The 22,175-nt window shown below is 34.7% G+C and overlaps 1 protein-coding gene across 1 annotated transcript; it reads right to left on the minus strand.

Moving 5' to 3' along the window:
- Nucleotides 1-7: 7 nt before the first annotated feature.
- Nucleotides 8-21,358, minus strand: LOC132705964 (beta-1,3-glucan-binding protein-like). Its single transcript, XM_060676959.1, has 6 exons — nt 21,305-21,358; nt 21,062-21,250; nt 11,884-12,038; nt 6,621-6,784; nt 3,513-3,818; nt 8-339 (listed from the first exon to the last, which is right to left on the minus strand). The coding sequence occupies exons 1-6, from the start codon at nt 21,320-21,322 to the stop codon at nt 44-46; spliced, it is 1,128 nt and encodes a 375-aa protein (XP_060532942.1). The 5' UTR covers nt 21,323-21,358; the 3' UTR covers nt 8-43.
- Nucleotides 21,359-22,175: the final 817 nt, after the last annotated feature.

Raw genomic sequence — 22,175 nt, forward strand, 5'->3', positions numbered from 1 at the left:
ATCAAAATTTATTTCCATTCGTTTATTAATACCGATTTAAATATTATATGGCGAAAATTTTCACATAGTCGACGACGAAATCGGAACTGCCCTCCTGAGTGTTCCAGGTGGGACCCCATTGGTTCCTTCCGTTCCAAAAATCGGTGGCGGAGGTAGGAGACGTGTTGGACCACGGCTTTCCTCCGGGATTGGTCGCTTGGTCGTCGAAATAGTTGATTCCTCCCACGGCGAGGTTAATGATCAGGTAGAATTCCTGGTCGAACGGTGCCATCTTGGACCCCGCCTTCCAAGGATTGTCCAGGTTGATGTTTTGAAAGTTGCCGTAATTCCAGAAGTTATCTGATTAAAGTAATTTATGTTGACGTTACTAGTAAGCTACAAAGAGTGGCAGATATACGGGGTTTTTACGATAAGTTAAAGTAATTTGCTTTCGCAACAATTTTCCCCAAGGATACTGCGTAAATTAATTGAGACGTGGTCTTTGTTGGTGTAGCGCAACATTTGGGGCGTATGAAAAAATGGTTTGCTGGAGCAAGAACGGAGTGAGCGAGACTAGAGCAGAAAAACAGGAAAATTAGTAGCCACATAAGGCGCAAACTATGATTGATGTGTGATATGTGAAGATACATTTTTGAGGCGAAATAAGTTTTGTTACTTTCGAAAAATCGATGAAATCGAATTTTTCGCTTGGCAACGGAGCGTCGTACAGCATCGCTGTTGGTATCGATGCAATCGGCGTCGAAAAATAAACGTTTTAATTTTTTCTCTGTTCTCCATTCTCTGTTCTCTGTTCTCCGTTCTTTGTTCTCCGCTTCTCTATAGACTCGGCATTAATTGTGTTGTGTTGCTCTTTTTAAGCCGTCCATGAGACACGTAAGCCAACAAAAAATGGTAGGGATCGGACCATCTTTGTTTTTTTTCGATTTTCGGCTGTTTTTTGGACATTCCTATGAAACACGATAAGTTCCCGAAAATTGAAGCTATCAACTTAAAATTTTTCAGGCAAATAGCGTTTGATCCCTTAACGGAAGCTATTGAAATTGAGGGGTTTGGGAGGTCGTGAAGGAGAAGGATAAGGAGGAGCGGAGACGAGAAGACGCACGAGATTTGGCTCAGAAAAATTTTATTCTTGATAATTTTTCAGAAATGTACAGGGCATTTTCAAAAAAACTGAAAAATGGGCACCCCTAACAGTGAAAATTGGCTAAACTTTTGTACTTAAGGTTTTTACCTATTTTAAAGGGCGTTCCAGATATTCCGTCCTATATAAGAAATCTGTTAGGTGTCCTAAATTTGCAGATATCGACTTCAAATATCACAGAAGCAAAAGTCCATTCTCACATTTAAACAATGAAAATTGGGTGAAATCAAATTGCATCAAGCATTTTCTTAAAAATTTGTTTTTGTTTTTTTGGTTATTTTGGCTTCCAGAAAAACTTGCTTTTCTCCATAACTACCGGATCGTCAAAATTAATTAACCAGCAGATGTGGAAGATCCAGCGCTATAATATCTATTTCAGGCATTTCTTTCGATTATATACAGGCTTTTCCAATTATAGACAAAAATCTAAGGGACCCAGAAAATTGTTCTTTTCTAGAGTAAAATATTAACGGCGAATCAAAAATCGCAAAAAATATGGCAAATCGGTTCAAACAGTGTCAAAGCCACATCAAGATCTACAATTTTTGCATTTACATGTTTCGTCTATCACACACGCTGCTCTAGATATTTGAAAAAATCCATATGAAAGTCACTATACCTCGGGTTCAGTAAAGACGCCATGACGTCATTGATTATTACGGCGCACTGCATGGTTTCAGAAAAAAACAAAGCGGCTTCTTTTTGTAACACAAAGCTTCTTCGCGCTACGCCCTACTAACTTGCCCCGACCAGTGACGATTTTTCCAAAGCAATCTTGTTACTTTCGAAAAATCGATCAAATCGAATTTTTCGAAAGTATACGCGCTTGGAAACGAAACTTATATCTCGGCCTCGGTAGGTCCTAGGGAAGCCATTGGCATAGAGATGATCAGCGTCAAATATATATATATATATATATATATATATATATATATATATATATATATATATATATATATATATATATATATATATATATATATATATATATATATATATATATATATATATATTATTATATATATTTCTGTTCTCCGTTCTCCGTTATCCGTTGTCCGTTTCTCTGTAGTCCTGGAATTAATTGGCTATATCTTTTGAACGGTTTGCAGCACGACCTTCAAATTTGGTTAGTTTTAAGCCGTGCACGAGGTACACAAACCAGTAAAAAATGGGTCTGATCAAACCAAGACGTCCATCTTTTTTTTCGATTTTCATCTGTTTTTGGACTTCGCTATGTGCAGTGTCCGAAATTTAAAGCCATCCACTTGAAATTTGAAAGATATATATAGTTTAGCTCTGTAACGAAGCCTATTAAAACTGGGGGGGTTGGGGGGTCGAGAAGTATTCGGATCAAAAACCTTTATTCTTGATAATTTTTTACAAATGTACAGGGTGCGTCGGTAATTTGCAAACAACTGAAAATTGGTCTCCCTTTGTCATGATAACTGACTATAACAAGAAGGCTGTGATTCTGTTACCAGTTTTTTTTACATAGCTATTTGGACAGCTAAAACTTTTGTATTTACAGTTTTCACATACTGTACAGGGTGATTGGGATATACATTATAAGTGACCCAAAAAAAAAAAAGTCGATACCCACATCCAAACACTAGAATTTGAGCGTAATCAAGTATCATCAAATATTTTTTAAAAATTTTGAAAAATTTTCTTTGAATATTTTGGTTTCCAGAAAATTATGATTTTCTCAAAAACCATTCAACCTATCAGAAAAATTGTAGAACAAGAAAATGCGGGAGATCGAGAGCTATGACTTTTATTTCAGACATTTTTTCGATTGTATACAGGGTTTTTCAATTATGGACAAAAATCTAAGAGACCATGAAAATCGTTCTTTTCGCTATTAAATTATTAGCCGTAAATCAAAATTCGTGAAAGATATGGCAAATTGGTTTAAACAGTGTCATAAGCCGCATCGAGAGTTACAATTTTTGTATTTACGGTTTTCGTCTATCACATACGGTGTACGAGATATTTGAAAAAATCCAAATGAAAATCACAATTTCTCGCCTTCAATCAAAACGCGATGACGTCATTGATTATTACGGCGTACTGCATGGTTTCAGAAAACAAGTATTTTCTTTAAAATAACTTACTCTATTGGAAGGAATCATACACCAGAAAACGTGGGAGATTCAGGGCTATCGCTCCTATTTCGAACATTGTTTGAATTATATACAGGGTGTGTCGATTATTGACAGAAAATCTAAAAGTTCCTTAAAATTTCAGAAATAAAGCTATTTATTATTGTTGTTGTTGTTATAAATACGTTCCTAAATTATTTCAATGCCTATGGTCTAAAGTTTAGAGACTGCCCTTTCTTTATGAACCGCCCTGCATATATTATTCATACCTTCCGGTGCAACGCTTGCAATTTCTACATCGTCCACTGAAACGGCGATTTTATCGGGGGTCCATTCGAGTTGGTACTTGTGGAAACCGGTGTCGTAGCCTTCGGCCAAATTCTTCTCGTAATGGGTCTGGTAGTCTCTATTATAGTTAGAGTTCGGTCCCCATTGGAGGGTAGTGCTCACTTGTTGGGTACCGATGTTGACGCCGTTCAATTCCAAGTTTTTGTTTCCTCTGCTTTCGAGTATGTCGATTTCGCCGGAAGCGGGCCAACTCCCGTACTGATTGAAGCGGGGTAACATCCATATGGCTGAAATTTTTACAATTAAGCATACTAAATGAGAAAACGGTGGCAAGAAACAGAAAAGTTCACCTCTTACAAAAACTATCGCAGGTACTAGAAGGCTCACCGGGCAATAACAGCAAGTAAACAGCTCTATGGACAAGCCATGTTTCGAATTAAGCTAGGAAAGAACATATCGGAAAAAATTCAAACCTCAAAAGGCCTTCGACAAGGATGCTATCTCTCGCCGACACTGTCCAAGATTTATTTGAATGTAGCCTTAAGAAAAAACTCCCTCCATTTTGCGGATGATCAAGTTGTAGTGCAAAGGATAAAGAAGATCTGGAGTTTATGACAAGGAGGCTATTTGTCCAGTAAACTGTATTAAAACAAAATACATGTGTACTAAGATGAATGAGAGTGGACGAACAAGAAAGGAAATAGAAAACCGAATAGTGATGGAGAAAAGAGTCATGAGATGTATCAAGTCAACACATATCCCTAAAGAAAGAAAAAATCTCGGATGGATGCGAAACATGGCAACTAGACAAAGCCTTGAAATGGACTTCAGGCCCAGAGCCGATTAAACAAGGATGGATCGAGTAAACAACCAACGAATAAGGCCAATCATATACGTGCAGAAAACCATCCTTGAAGAAATAGACCAACGACAACTTATATGGTATGGCCATGTAGAGAGAATGGGTAAAGAAGAATTATCAAAGCAAATTCTAAAATGGACACCCACAGAAAGAAAAGGAAAAAAGGAAGACCTAAGATTATGTGGCTAAAACGGATACGCTGAGCCATGTCACAAAGGAACCTACAACCAGGAGACTGGGAAGAACGAAAGGAATGTGAAACTGAATTGATGAGGACAATATATTCCGGGATATCATCCGTTCGTTTGTTGAAGTCTTGGTATTTTCAATGTTCGCGCTCCGAAAAAACTTGGAGGTTATCAGCGGTGCGTGCGGTATTGATACCCTGCATACCATCTTTCCCATACACAAGTCGGCGTACTGATTAAAGGATTTAACTATGCAATAGTTCCAAAAACAGTACCCGTCGAAGAGATCGTTTCCAACGTCGAAAAAGGTTTTTTCACCATTGACGAACAAGATGCGGAATTAATTAGGCAAGATGTCGTCAGAGTTTTAAGACAGCCAAAATCACCTCAAACAAACTTAAGCAGAGAAGAAATGCAAGCCTTGAAGAATCTAAACAAAAACGAAAATATTATAATAATGACAGCAGACAAAGGAAATGACACTGTCGCCATGAATACATCGGATTATAATGTAAAATTGGAGGATATTTTGAACGACCCAATATACAAATAGTCAGCAGAGATCCCACGACATATTTGAAAAAACAACTAAATCGAAAATTCTTGATTCATCATAAACAAGGATACAAAGAAGAAGCTTATTCCGACGGAAAAATCGAGTAGTTGTCCAAAATTATACGGGATCCCAAAGATACATAAGGACGGGCTTCCAATGCGTCCAATCGTAGGCGCCTTTAGCTCACTAGTATGCAAGCTCGGGATGGACAAGGACGACATTATGACAAGCTTCGATGTCAAATCCCTATAACCGAGCATTCCAGTAGAGGAGACACTCCTGCTTATTGAAGAAAACGAAGATCTTCCACAGTACATAATGAAACTTGCAAGACACTGCCTGAAAAATGCTTACTTTATGTACAACGGGAAAATATGCCGACAAGTAGATGTGATTGCCAACCTCTTCATGATTTACTTCGAAAAAAAAGCAATAGAGAAGGCAAATCTGAAGCCAAAACTATCGATATTTGGAAGCCACTGTCTATAGAAAATCAACACACACCAATAGATATCTGAACGCTAAGTCTCATCACCGCCCATCACAGATACAGGCAGTGGCAAATTCATTAATTGCTCGGTCCTTCAGACTCACAAACGGGAAGAACAGAGATGACGAACTGAAGAGATTTAGTACCGGTCTTCGGCAAAACGGATAGCAAAGGCGCATCATCAGCAAGGCACTCAGCAAACAACAGCAGCCGCAACAGAGAGTGCAGGACGAGACCCAAGGAAGATCGATCGCTGTCCTGCCATACATCAAGGAGGTTACTGACAAAATCGGCCGAATATTACGAAAGCACGAGAAATCAACGGCATAGAAACCTGATCATGCTATTGGAGCCATACTAAGAAAGGAGTATATAGTGTAGCATGCGGATCGTGCAGCCTGACTAATGGAAGGATTTCGGCCAGGCTCGAAGAACATCGTTTAGCCACGAGAAATAAATAAACAACATCTGCTTTGTTTCAGCACCAACACCAGACAGGCCGCCATAATATTGATTGCAGTACTTGCAAACAAATAGCTAATATTTCTGATTTTAGGACCAGGATTATACGAGAGACCATCGAGATAGAAAAGTCCAGACACCTGAATACGAGAGACGACGCTCTGCATTTATTCAATACGTGGAGAACGATAATCAAACGGCAGAGCGATACGCAGCAGCCAATGGGGACATCGCAACCACGATAGGGCGAAATAAACAACGCGACAATTCGGTGGGCGGAGCCGTCTCCCCTCCCGCAGAAGCAGCACCTTCGGTGCAGGGTATAAATACCGCACGCATCCCCGATAACCTCCCATTGTTCGAAGTGTTTTCGGAGCGCGAGCATTGGAGATGCCAAGTGAGATCTTTTGCGAAACATCTGCAGGATTCCAGTAGGTGTGTAACAAGTGAACGGATGATTTCCCGGAATATATTGTGCTCATATACATTCTATCTGCTATACATTCTATTTTCTGAGTAGGCTTTCATTACCTGGCCACAGCCAATCTCCGGATGGTGTTTTCGCGCTCACTTCCAGTCTTCCGTATTTGAAATAAAACGAATCCACCGTTCTGATTCTGGCACTTTTTATTGGGTTCAGGATGTTGCTAGGGGTTCCCGTTCGCAGACAACCGTACGACATGGGGTTTGTACATCTAAAATGATAGCGTTTGTGGGGCATTTTGTTAGTAACCGTTTCAAAACGTGCTTTAAACACTCTATTTTTTTAGTACACTTTGTAATAAAAACCTTTAACTCCCTTAACAAGCTTGTTTCATTGTAACCGAAAGACAACTGCAGTCGTTTTTGAATCATATTTACTTCATATATAACCATATGAAATTTACCATAGAGACGGAACTAGATAACTCTTTGATCTTTCTGGACTTAACTGTACCCAAATTACCGAACAAATGAGATTTTTTTATTTACCATAAACCCTCACACACGGACACAATAATACATAATAACTCAATAATACATAGCAACTCACACACACACAATATCTGCCTTTTATGCTTTTATCTTTTTTTTATCACTTTCCACAGAAAAAATTGAAAAATAATTAAATATTATAAAACAAATAGCTTTTAACAATGGTTACGACCCCTCTTTGATGAATAAGTTTTTTGCTTCGATAAATTTTTATCAGGGAGCGGCCAAACTACATGGTTTGGAATATATTTGGCTCATCCGCAAAAAGTAAACTACAGAGACTGATATAACGGTAGATATAGAGAATTTAACATAGCAAGAACATTTGGAATCATCTATGTAAATTTTGGGATGTTTTAAAAATGAGAACGCCATCCGAAATTTTTTAAAAAACAATAAAAATAAATCACGAAAAACTCAAAAATGAGGAGGTAAATGTGAATCATGTCCCTAAATATCTGACCAACAGGTAGAAAATTTAAGAAACGCATTAACGAGCATCAAAGGGAGTATAAAAATAAAACTATGTATGCCATTTATTTAAATTCAGACATGCACAATATTAACGATAATTTTGATATTTTACAAAATGAATCAAAAAGCAAAAAACTAAATTTGTTGGAAGCCTAAGAGATTAACAACTTGTTAGTCGAATCTATTATTTAATTTCAAATTGGATTTAAATGACTCTTCGTTATTAAAATTATGTATACAGTTCTGGTAGAACCTAATGATTTACAAAGGAAATTAAAAATCAAATCATAGACATGGTTGCGAAAAACATTGATAAAGTAAAGGAGGTACATTTATTGGATCAAAAATGTCAAATTCTTGCAAGCAAAGCTAGGAAGAGTAATGTAATAGTATTTGACCTTGAGCTCAGCAAAGAGAATATTTTAAGTGAAGTACTAGACAATTTAACACAATTTAAACACAAATTTAAAAATAAATAACCAAATTGAAGGGACTACTTTTTCTTTCTGTAATATTTAATTATTTTATATAGGTATTTTATCATATACTCAGGAACATTTTATATAAATGTTTAAGAACTACATTTAATTTTTCAAATAATTGGTCATTTTTTTTCCAATGTTTTTGGCTTGTATGTTCACCATTTCTTCGAGAGGGGCATCTTCCCCATGATACATAAAAAAATTCTCTAGCAGCTTAACTGAATATAGGGCTTGTTGAATGGCTGGTGGTGGTCCCAGATGAACTTATTCATCTTCTTCTTCCTCTTGGTGCTCTTCCTCACCCCTTCTTGCTTGTTGTAATATGGCTTCCACTGTCAAGTCTGCTGTTTCAGGCCAGGATCTATCACCATAGAATCTTGCAACTCCTCACTTGTAAACCGAATTGTTGTTTGAAACTGCTTCATCTACTCGCTTAGTGGCTCTTCCAAGTCTTGTTCGCATTCTGTCTCGGTAATAAGTCCTGCATGACGATAGCAGTGTTGAATTGTTTCTGCTGTTATCTCTTTCCAAGCTTTACTAATACAGTTGACTGCATCCAGCATATTAATGGACAATTTGTCTTCGGACTCGACCATTTCCATTAAAATGCTTTTTCTGTATCTACCCTTAAGACTTTTTATTACGCTCTGGTCCAACGGCTGTAATACATTTGTTGTTTCGGCTGGAAGAAATGCCATTTCAATATTCCGTAGATTTGGAATATGGAGATGTGCAGGGCAGTTATTTAAGAGAAGTAATATTTTCCTCCCCTTCATTTCTGCATCCCATTTCCGTATCTCCTCTTCAAGAATTTGCGATGTCATCCATGCAGACTTGTTTGCCTTTTAGTTGATTTTTCAATCAAATATCATCAGCAGGGTACTTTTCTGCTAGTTTTGACCACGTCTTCTCCAGTCAATCGTTAGTGACGTTTCTGTCGACATTACGGGCTTCGCCATTTATCTGTCCATACTTTATATCATGTCGCTGTTTGAACTTCCCCAACCATCCATCCTGTTCAGCAAACTTTTCTGCTTTTAGTTTTACGATAGGTCCAGTGATTGGTACATTTTTAAGACGTTGCTGTTGGAACCACTGCAACATTGCCCGATCCAAATTTTCAAATTTTTTCATTCGGTGTAGAGAGTGAGACATTCATTATACAGAGTGGATTAATACATAGCTTTTTATGGACACCTAATACCACAACAAATTTTGTTCGTAATACAGAGTTGTACATTATACAGAGTTTCGCTATAGGGAGTTTTCGATTACTTTTTTTACTTTTGATGAACTTGAAAGGAACGGGGATTGTCATTTCCCACTACCTCTCCAGAGAAGATAGAAAAATACAAAGGACTTTAGGAAAACATTCGAAAAACGTCAGACTACAGAATTTTAATGATAAACTACAAGGCAATCAGTTAATTATTAATGGCCAGTCTTGATGGTGTATGGGATAAATACGGAACATATATAGACAAAATCTGGGAGGATAGAACCACTGTAGAACAGAAACAAGGGTCAGGCATCACCAAGCAAGAGAGTTGCCAGAAAAGGAAAAGTAATCAAATGCAGTCCCAAGTTACAGGTCGACAAAACTGCAAGGAAGATAAAGAAAAACTAAAAATTATATCATCTGCGTATTGATTTGCATTCAACTAATTCGTCTTATTTTGACACAGTTTCCTTGTTTCTTTTCTTTTTTTTTTCTTAAAAAAAAGGCGGGTTAAATAAATCCAGGATACTGGATAATTACGCTGGAGATTTCAGATTGACCGAAGTTCGTACCATTATTGCAGATTGTATAGACCAAGCAACTCACTTTTGTTAGCAATCTATTGGTCTATAATAAAAGAGTGCTAAAAGTTATATTTCAACGACAGTATCTCTCAGATTAGCTTTTTAAGCATTGCATGGTATTAACTATTCGACAACTATACTATAAAATAACTATGATTTATATGCGGAAAATATCGTTATTCAACAACTACAAATCTCATGGTTATTTGACTAGAAAAAAAACAAAGAAAACATAACACAGCCATTTGCAAAGAAGAGGATAGGGCAGCGAACATTTTTATATTTTGGAAATAAATTATATTAGACGCTGAAATGAAAAATATTATAACATCTAAAGGATTCCGCTATAAATTGTTTTATTGGTTAGTGGACAGTTATTGATTAAGATTAAAGCTATGACTTAAAGCAACTTCAATTAATGCAATCCATTATTATGGTTCCTTTTTGATTTTTGGTTTTGTCTGGGTTATTTGTAAAGTAAATAACACTTAAGATAGCAGACAGGTTCTGCAACTCAGCTTAATTAAGTGTAATATGCTATTAAACTAAATTGCCCTGTACTGAGTAGAATGTGGTTGTAAAATGGTTGTTTATAGTTCGATTTTGGCGTTTTTTTTTTGTTGAATATGTTTCTGAAAAATGTATTAAAACCTTGTTTTGCTTATTGCTTTAACTTAAAGTCATGGTCAACTAAGACTATTTAACAAAAAAGAGCTATTTGAAAAAAATTAAGCTCAAGGCTGTACGTCGTTGTAATATCTTTTTTTTTGTTAGATGGATCTCTATAAAAAAGGCACTGAAACCTTATGTTTCTGATTACATCAACCTGAAGTCAAGGCTTACTGGGACTTTTTTTTATGTCAAATATCTAGAAGGGCTGCTGGGATTTACTTAAGAATATAGGGTCAACGAATTCTTATTCAGAACTACATAAAACTTGATTATACTAATTTCTACTTAAGCATTATTCCTGCGGAATGTCTGTTTGTTGCTCAATTTTGATAATTGTTTTTTCGTTGGATAAATTTCACTGAAAGACACTAACGATTTTCTTAAAATTAAATACGATTGGAGAGGATTAGATGTGAACTAAACAGACTTCACAACGCTGTATTTTCTTAATTAAAGATGACGTTTTAAGATAATAACAGAAACATCAAAATTCAAACATTGGTCATTGGTCAGGTTACAGCAAAAAAAAAATCAAAATAATTAGGTTTTTTCTATAAAATTCCTTGACACGTTATTCTTAAAGATATCCCCAATTGCTATTCTCGATGCTTGACATAAGAAACAAAAAGAAACATAAACGATATTTCAAATACCCTGTAATGAAACATTACAGAAATTGGTATAGTTCGCTTCTAAATACTCTTGAATTTGTTACCAATTTATTTTTTTGAAAATCCCCAATAGTACTTCTCTATTCTCTCTCTTTTGTTAAATAGTCCCAGTAGGCCATGACTTTAAGTTGAAGCAATAAACAAAACGAGGTTTAGTGCATTTTTCAGAGATCTATCCAACAATTTTTTTTATCAAAATCCATCCACAAACAAAGATTTCACAAGACCGTACAGTTCTTAATTGAGACACACTGTATATATAGATGTCGGGATATTGTCATATTTTGTATTTAATAAAGGCACTGTGTTACCGAAACAGTTGTCATAAACTAATAAACAACTGTGAAAATCTGTACATTTTCAGTCTCATTTAGTTGCCTTAACATGTTTTTGGATCGCCACATCAGAAAAATATTAAATGTCTTAATAAATATCGTCTAATTTAATTTTCATAAATTTGCATTAATTTAGCATTTGCTTTTAACCCCAAAACTCCTTAAAACCAGGTATGCTGTTTTCTAATATCGTTAGATTACTAATGAAATATGAAATATCTAATTATTTTCATGTCCCCCAAATTTTCTAAAAAATAATTCTTATCTTCAATAACGCTCTTAATTTATGTTGAATAGAAAATTTTGAGAATTTTTCGTTGAATCTAAAAATGTATTAACGTTGGTGTGTTGGAACCCTAGTATAAGTAGTTACAATGCTTACTGATCTCCAGGTCCCCCTCCATTGACCTCCAACGTGCCTGAACTGAGGAAAGCCTCTCCGACGTCGTCAGCTAAAAGTGTCGGCCGTATATGCAGGTATCCGTTATCCACGAAACTGTTGGTTCTGTTGTTGCTGTACAGCTCAAATTCCCAATTCTAAAAATTTTAAATGTACGTGGTAAGTGTGGTGCAAAGAGTCACTCAGAGCAGTGCAAACGCGAGTTAACTAAATGACTAAGTTGTTTTGGATAGAGGAGGACCAAATCGTCCGAATAAATTAAAATATTTTAGCTAAGAACAGTAAATAAATTGTCAAAATCTTTTTTTTTCAAATTTTATATTTCAGTGATTATCTGGTTTTAATCGTTTTCTTTATAACAATTATTACCTGGGATCTGCGCTTTGCAGATCCAATGTTGTAAATATGACAGCACGTAGAAGGAGAAGGGGTTTAAGAGAAGAGTCTAAAACCATTGGCTTATAGTCCAAAGATCCAATATTGTGAAAGAAATGTCGAAGTTATATGCTATGTTTCTTAATTCGAGAGAGTAATAAAACGTAAATTTGTCAGGGATCATTAAGCTTATATCGTCACACATCTCGATTCAGGTCATAGTAGAAAGATCAGTTTTGGTTAATAAAATTTTTCTTTTTTCTTTCTTTTTTTAAGTGAATCAAGGGCCGAAAAAATTTTTTGTCTGTTCTCTGTTCTCTATACCTGGACATTTTCGACGATAACTTCCGAACGCTTCAAATTTTGCTCCTTTTTAAAAGACTACGGGATGCATAAGATGTGTAACAATGGCTGCGGTCATAATTCGGCGTCCATCTTTTTTTTTTCGATTTTCGACTGTTTTTTGGACATCGTTATGAAACACGATAAGTGCCCGAAATTTAAAGCTATCAACTTCAAATTTGGCTTCGTGACGAAAGCTATTGAAATTGGGGCGGCCGGGGGGTCGGGAAATATTTTTAAAAAATTAATAATCGCGATTGCGAGGGTCTAAGGAAAAAATTTATTTCTGGAAAGGCATTTAGGTTATAGAAAAAATTTTTGAACGAGAAGATCTGCGAGATTAAATTCTATAAACCTTTACTGTAAAATGTACAGGGTGAGGCCGGTATTTGCAAAAAACTGAAAAATTGGGTCCCGTTGTAATGGTAATTGATCATAACTAGAAGGCTGGGTTTCAGGTGTCATGGTCATATAGCCTGTATGGACAGCTAAAACTTGTGTATTTCAGATTTTCCCCTATTGTACAGGGTGTTCAAGATAATCCGTGCTGTAACAAGTGTCTTAAATTTGCATTTATCGACTTCAAATTTTGCGGAAAAGTAGAAGTCCACATCCGCATTTAAAATGTTGAAGCTGGCCTCCATCAAATATCGAGAAGTATTTTTGAAAAAATTTTGAAAAATTTCTTTGGGTACAGAAAAAAAAATTTTTTTCTCTAGAACTAATAACCCGATCGCCAAACTTCTTTAACCAGAAGACGGGTAAGATCTTTTACTATTCCTTTTTTTTTTACTTTTATTATATTATTATGTACAGGGTTTTTCAATTATAGACGAAAATCTAAAAGACCCAGAAAATTGTTCTTTTCCAAAGTAAATTATTTCCAGTAAATCAAAATTCATAAAAATATGACTAATTAGTTTAAACAGAGCTACAATTCTACACATCTACACATCAAGAGCTACAATTTTTGTATTTACGGTTTTAGTCTATCACATATGCTGCTCGAGATATTTCAAGAAGTTCATGTGAAAGTCCCTGACGCGATTTAATATTACCGGGTACTGCATAGTTTCAGAAAATAATTATTTTCTCGAAAACCATTTACTCTATTGGAAAAATTCATGGCGCGGGAAACGCAGGAGATTCAGGGCTATAACCTCTACTTTGAATATTTTTGAATAAGAATTGATTTCGTCGATTTTTCGAAAGTAACTCTCTATTGCCTTTCAATTTTGCAGTACAACCAGAATCTTTTTCTTTTGTGCAATAACCTTGAAATCCCATTTGAGGACAATCTTTTTGGACACTTCGGACACACTGTACTGTGGTTGTTTTATAAAAAAAAACTGTCGCCTTAAATATGCTACACGCATGCGCGCAATTTTGGTTTTCACAAAAAACTTATTTTTTGCGTTGTTCTAAAGTTAGATATTTCCTTAAGTGTCCGATAACTGGGACGTATAGCTTAGATCCAACAAACATTTTCTATCTACTTACGTACTTTGCAAGTGGATTTTCGATAATATACCTACAGAATAATGATTTTTATTTTCCAAATATAATTCTAAATTAAAACTTAAGATAAGATAATAGAAAACCATTCGATTTTGAGCGATATCATTTCTTAAGATAAAAATTGCCTTCATTTGATTTGTAACTATTTTTCAACGTTTCACGAGATGCCTATAGTATTTCCCACACAATTTTTATAAATTCTCTGGAAAATCTATTTTATTTTTGATATTTGTCCAATATAAAGTGGGTTTTAGTATTTAAGGATTAGGGGAACATTATCGGAAAAGGTTTTATATGTCCCAAAATATTTGTTTTTCAAAAACTTTTAGGATGATCTACGTCTAAAACCAATTTTATTTTTTTGTTCAGGAGATATGAACGTGAATTACATATTTGGGCGATTGAAAATTATGCACTGAACTTTAGGATTGCGCGAATTTCGAAAAAAAATCGTACGGTCTCCTCAATCCTAGAAAAAGTGTTGGTTACTTCTGATTACTTGAAAACTGACTTTTTGCACATTCTTGAGACTTATAGCACTCGCTTGTGTGTGCAAAAGAGTCTTTTTCAAAACTTGTTGCACTATAAATCAGTAAAACGGCATAATATACCTTTTCATTTGCTCTTGGTATAAATCCAGCAAAATTACGTCCCAACATTTGTCTTAATAGAAAAAAATGAGATTCAAATCTATCAAAATGACACAAGTTGCGTTGTTTTAAATATAACAACCAGTATATTTTTATTCTTCTTCAATGAAATTTTCTTCCTGATTTGAAGAATATGAAGTTTGCTTCTATGTTAAAGCCTTCATTCGATATAATGTAAATGTCTCACTTATCACGTGTCACGTGTTCACATTTAAGACACTCCGTTTGACGTTTTGGTAGGAATAAGAGTCACTAATTTAATGCAATTTGATATAATTCTAGAGGTGGTGTCAAACCGCCGTGGAACATATTTTGAAATGCGGTTTATTTATTTTTAAATGTTGTCATTCCAATAATAATTGAAATTTGGCCGAAAAAAAGAAAAAACCTTTTGGTTACAATGCAAGATAAACCTTAATCAGACTCATATCGCTAAATATTTAGGTTTGTTTGCGGACGAGCAAAATTAATTGATTTTTTTTTTTAATTTTTGATAAAGGGAAAACTAACCAAATCTGGTATTCTTGCATGAAGCAGTGAGAATGATTGTACTTTGAACGTGGGTAATCCTATCACACCCTCTATAGCATATTATTCTATGATTTTAGTAGTCATCAACTGATAAAAAAGCGTATATGGTTTTAACCTAGCCTTTATAATAGAATCACAACGGAGAGTACTGGTCCATATGCTTCATATCAACACCAATAAAAAACAAAAAAAATATTCACACCCACAAGTTGTTCAACAAGAAGTTTTCCTAGTTTGCTAAATAGTTTGCATAGGCACATCTCTTCTAATCTCAATCTCCTCCAGGGCATCCTCAAAAAAAAATTGGCATTGGTAATATTCCTGTGCGCAAGTTGATATTATTGCTAAATATCACTTTACTACAAAAAATATCGTGAAAAGCACAAAAGACAAAAATAACAATAGGTTATTTTTCTGTTATCGATTACCAATAGAAGAGGTGGCAGATACTGAATTTTATCATTCTAGGTAAACACGTGCACTTCTGGCTGTTTGCCCACAACATTTCTATTCACTGAAATTTTAGAAATATTAAAATTTTTATTTTGCGAAAACCTCGAACTCACTCCTGTTGAACCCTCTTTATCGAAATTTTAAAAACAACGCTGAATATTTCAATTAAATATGCATTACCTCCGCATTTATTTAAGAATAAATTTTGTTTAGAATAAGTTTTAATATGTCGCTGTTAATTATTTTTCTTTTTGATATTGATGTTGATATTGTGAGATGTTATTTTTTAAGTAATAAATGGGACGGTATAGCTATTAGCTACATGAATAAATTTCTATAGAGGCAAACTCCAGCTAGAAAATATTTACTCAGTTATGATGCCAGGCAAGTCCACATTAGACAAAGAAAAAAAGTCGTCAGATACTCAGAAATTTAAAAGAAAATATATTTGATGACATTATTAGCACTGACCAATCTATATTCATCCATTCAGTTCAACTATTCAATCGAATCAATTTGGAAAAACAAAATTGTAAGCCCAGTGTTTTTTGAAGGCAATTGTAAATCTCAGTAATATTTAATTTGGCAGCAATGTGGTGTTCCTTACCAGAATGGTCCTGCCATAGAAAACTAGTTAAATACACGGAATAGGGAAGCATCTGTGCCTTAAAAACCATAGTAGTTTTTGGCATTAACAATAAGCGCAACTTGATTTTTTACAATAAAAAAATCTAAGTGGGTACAATATTTTGATCGCGAAAGAATTGACTAAGTAAAGTTCAACTTCCGCTTGTTGGTGTAGTTTATAGACCACCCAAAGGTAATCTTACAGACTGGCATCACTTTGATAGTCTTCTGTCATACATTACATCCCAGTGGGGGAAGTCAATGTAGACCACAGTCACGCAAATATTCTTTTTCTTTTTTTCTTCTCAGTTGAATGAAGATCCTACTCGCATATCAGCTATCGCACATAAAATTACTGATATCACTTAAACGAACTAGTCTATTCTAGTTCAAAATTGGTTCATAAAGGTAATGCTTTTTCTGTGATTTGAAATCGTACGTTGGGGGTGTCCTAAGTTTGTCATATAGAGAAATTTCAAACAATTTAGTGACCAACGGTTCCCAATAGACCTTTAGTCAGTACATTGGAATTCCAGATATTATATCAGTAATAAGACTTCTTTTTTTGAAAGACAATATTGTAATAATAACATAATTAAAATAATAACGTATTACACAGCATATCTGTTCACAGCGGGTGTGACCGGTGAACAGGCTTGTTTGAAGATAAATACGTTTTTTTTACGGTTTTCAAAGATCCTTTAATACTTCTGGGGCCTCATTTTCACATTAAGAAAATAGTAATTCTTCTCAGAAAAATCTGAAAATTTAACGTCCACATAAGTAGCATACTTTCCTACTGAAAGTTTTTATCTCTTTGGACAATTTGATTATTTTAAAATATCTCATATATCTCAATTACTATTAATTTTTTAATTAACATTTGGACATTTATTATATTTAATTTAAAGGGTAAAGTATAACAATACAAATTTTAACAAATTGGCATATTTTTGGAAAAATTACATTTTAAATCTAACTTTTAACAACATCCTTATCTCTCTTTTTCCTTGCTTTTGCAAAAAAATAGAATTGATATCCTAAATAATAACCATGCCCTATTTATAGATAGACTAAAACTCCTGATTGTAATAAAAGTAAAAAATCTCGACTTGAGCTTCAAGCTACGTTATTAAATTATGCCCATATAGTGTATTACGCTTGCCTTGATGTCTATGCTAAGAATTGGTTTCAAAAGATTCAAAATACTTATTGCAGGTTTATTTTCAGACAGAGTGTCCCCAAAAAATAAAGTCCATTCATTGACTCCGAACTTGGTGCGCTAATAGGTTTCTCTTTAAATTAAATAATTAAATGAAATAAGTAAAATTTTAATTCTAATCACAATCACGTAAACTTCTATCCCATAAACTTCTCCTTTAATGTAATGTAATGTAATATACTCTTGTTGATAATACATTACACAATAAAAGGAATGTATTATTATTACTTTTATTATGAATGTTATCATTATTTATTATTATTACTATAACTATTATTATCATTATCATTATCATCATCATCATCATCATCATTATCATTATTGATTAGATCCAAAAAAAATATTTTTTTTGTCTGTCCGTTCTCCGTTCTCTGTTCCAGGGTTTTTTAACAATAACTTAAGAACGGTTTGAGCTACTCGATTCAAATTTCGCTCCTTTTTAACACTCCACAGGATGCATCAGATATGTAAAATTGGCAGCGTTCCAACTTTCCATCTTCGAATGTTTTTTGGACGTTTCTATGAAACACGATAAGTGTCCGAAAATTGAAGCTATTGACTTTGGCAGGCGAATAACGCTTGGTCCCCTAACGGGGTGGTGGGGGGTGGTGGAGGTCCGGGAAGTATCTAAAAAGAATTAAAAATCGCGTTTCTAATCGTCTAACAAAAAAAATATCCCTCGAAAACTGTTTATGCAACTGAAAAAATCTTGAACGAGAAGACGCACAAAATTTGGCTTCGAAAAATTTTATTCTTGATTATTTTTCAAGAATGTACGGGGTGGGCAGCGTTTTCAAAAAAACTGAAAAATGGGTACCCTTAATAGTGAAAAGTGGTTATAACTAAAAGACACTCTTTCAGATATTACTTTCTTTTACTTAACGATATAGCCCGTGTAGATAGCTAAAACTTTTGGATATAATGTTTTCACCTATTGTAAAGGATGTTCCAGATATTCCGTGCTATATAAGAAATCAACTGATTTCCTTCAAAATTTGCAGATATCGACTTCAAATTTAGCATAGAAGTAAAAGTTCATACCCACATTTAAACAGTGGAAATTATGTGCAATCAAATTTCACCAAGTATTTAAAAAAAAATGATTTTTTTTCAGAAAAAACTTATTTTCTCGAAAACCATTTACTCTAATGGTAAAATTCTTGGAACAGGAAATGTGGGAGATCCAGGACTATAACCTCTGTATCCAAAATTTTTTCAATTATGTACAGGGTGGGTCGATTATGGGCAAAAAATCAAAAAGTCTCTGAAAATTGCCGTTTTCGTTGGTTAAATTATTAGCCGTAAATGAAAAATTGTAAAACATAAGATAATTTGGTTTAAGCAGTATCGTTAATTATGTCGAGACAGAGTGTAAGGTTTCGTCTATCATCATAGTTTGCCCTGGCTTTGAAGTTTAGCGATACTTGAAAGACTCTTTATTCTGGGTGTACGCACAATATAATTACATAGATTTTGCGAAAGTTCCATTGTGGTCCGCATGAGCACGATAGGAAAACAATGCGTCCCTTTTTTGGCAAGAAACCGGCATATTTTCATAATGTCTGTATATAGTAAGGTATTATATATGACTAGGTATCAGTAGGTATCAGTAGTCGTAAGTAAGTCGTAAGCCTTTTGTTTAAAATGAAAACTTTAAATAAATAAATAAAAAATATTCTAGTGGACTCTTTTATAGGATTCGATACTGTTGTATAAAACCCAACGGAAGAAATCAGATATAACTATTATTATTATTATTATTATTATTATTATTATTAAGTTAATGTAGCATCAAACTCCATAAATAAAAATAAGAATAATGACTATTTTAGATTAGTTAATGATAAATCAATAAGTGTCTTTATCGATAAACTGTCTCGAGTTTGTTGGCCTGACCAGATTTGGAATGCTCAGAATGCTAATGACATGTGCACCTCCATTATTAATACCCTGTCTGAACTCTCAAAAGCATCTTTCCCCCTTACTGAAGCTAAGGAGCACCGCTGCCCTTTAGTGCGGTTTTCTAATGAACTGAGAGAAATGCGTAAGCGTGTTTATGACTTAAAAAGAACGTATAATTGTTCTAGAATCACCCTTGAATGGCATAGATATAAAGATTACCATAGGGATTATAAACGGGTTATTAAATAAACTTAAGCTTAACACATCGAAGACGAAAAAAATGCTAATAACATCCAACAAAAGAGCTGTAAAGTCACAGCCTGCTAAGCTTCTAGGTATCTTTCTCGATACCTTCCTAACCTGGTCGGCTCATATCGATTATCTATGTTCCAAACTCTCGTCTCAAATCTTTGTATTAAGGCAATTAAAAGACTGCATTTCGCAGAAGTCCTTAAAGACTATCTACTTTGCACTCTTTCACAGTCATCTGACCTATGGCGTGCTTCTTTGGGGTAACTCTTCAGATGCTGATCGGGTTTTTCGGCTTCAGAAGGCAGCAGTTCGCATTCTCCAAGGGTCTCCTCCTGGAGCACATTGTCGTGAGCTTTTTATTAAATTTAAGATTCTAACTCTGCCTTCCCTATTCATATACTACAACCTTCTGGAGGTCCATGCTGGTTTGCAGAGGTATCCCACTCATGGTGACTACCACTGCTACGACACACGCGGATCTAGCAATATTTTTCCACTTAAGTCTAGATTAGCCACTACTCAGAAAAATAAACTAAATTTGAACATATATAACATATTTGTGAACAACTATAACCGCTTGTATAAAGCTAACGCTAAGCAATTTACGATAAGAAAATTTAAGTTATCGGTTAGAAGCTATCTTTCCAGTTATGGTTTTTACTAAGTTGAGGAATTTCTATCGCATATCCCAAGAATATAGTGTATACTGTTAACTCAAGCAAATATTTTTATTTATAATTTTTTTTTCTATAAACATATGTTTATATACATATTATTTTTTCTATTTCTTGTTAAATTTATCAAATTGTTGTTGTATTTATATTTTCTTCTTTTTGTTATTGTTGCTGTTTTTTCTATTTTGTTATATTACTGAGTTTCGACTTCACAAATACATGTATTTATAGGTGGTCAATAAACGATATCTATCTATCTATTATTATTATTATTACTATTAAGTCTTTCGTGTAAGCTTTTTGGGATCTCGCCTTTCACCCCAACAACAATGGGTATTATTCGCACTGACTGTAGCCTCCACATTTTTTTTATTTCAACCGCTAGTGGCAAGTATTTATTGATTTTCTCAGTCTATGATGAAAGTTTTTTTTTATCTTTTAATTCCAAGACTATATCCGGGATGTTGTTTGGTATACGGCGAAGGGAATGAGTTTATTTATTTATTAATTATTATTATTATTATTATTATTATTATTATTAATATTAATATTATTACCTTAAGATGCCATCTGGACACGCAAACTCAGTTAAAGGTCGCTTTAGATCTACTTACCCCGCCACCGCTCAGTGTAATCTCGTGGGACCATTTTCTCAAATCGAACGTGTCGAACGTTTCTTCGAAAATTACATCTCCAGGACAGATAGTTCCTTGAACAGCGTAAGTACCCCCGACCGTGGTCGCACTCGGTACGTCGCAGGAACACGCGAATTTCCAGAGAACTACGCAAACCAGGAGCTGCAACTATGTAATAAATGTTGTTAGTTTTAAGTAAAGAGTTGCCAAAAATATAGTTACGTTAAGCGTTCGAAACATTTCGTATAAAGTGCGTTCGCGGTAGCGCGTGAGGGCTCTTTTGATATTTTTTTTTATCGAAACACTTAAAAACACGTCGTTCTTTCAATGCCGCTAATCTTATCGAACACTTTAAAAAACCTATTGTAAGAAAACTTTGCCCTGTAAATAAGTCGTTTTCTTTTTCTGAAATTTACATCAAACAGTATTATTGTAAAACAAGTAAATTTTGTAGACTACTGTAATACTATTTTTCTACTCCCGTCTGTGAAATGCCGCATTATATACCGATCTAGTATGCAGGAAGCGTCACTTTACCACGTCAGTTTCGTTTCCCACGGATCCGAGTCACTTTGGACAGTTCCGCACGGGTTTGGGAGCAATCGGCTGTTTTCGGAGATATTACCGCACGGCTTGAATTTTGATGTTTGTCAATTCTGACGGTCATGTCAGTGAATTTATTCGTGTCGCCATGCGAAAATGTACCCAAAAACTAACGGCCGTAGAAAAATTATAGTATGCAGCATGTTCGGTAAACTTTTTAAGTCACTCGCTCCGCTGCGCTGCGCTCGTGTCAAATACACCCGTACACAAAATTTTATGCAAATTATTTGTTCCATTTTTTTTTTTTGAGAGCAGATAATAAACGTGCACACTGGCTGAAACTGTGAACACATGTAAGCGACATGCGTACCAACATAACAAAAAAGAATACCGAAGTTCGAATGTTCGTCCGCAATAAACAAAAAGACAGGACGAAAAATATCAACTACGCTCAAAAAGCATGAAAGAGCCTTAAGACTACGTAACGAAGAACGGTAAAAAGAAACAATCAAACAATCAAAGTGTTCGTTGGGACGCTCTGTAGGTCTCT

Source organism: Cylas formicarius, unplaced genomic scaffold (assembly GCF_029955315.1).
Source record: "Cylas formicarius isolate icCylForm1 unplaced genomic scaffold, icCylForm1.1 PGA_scaffold_8__14_contigs__length_24414737, whole genome shotgun sequence".
Classification (NCBI taxonomy): Eukaryota; Metazoa; Arthropoda; class Insecta; order Coleoptera; family Brentidae; genus Cylas; species Cylas formicarius.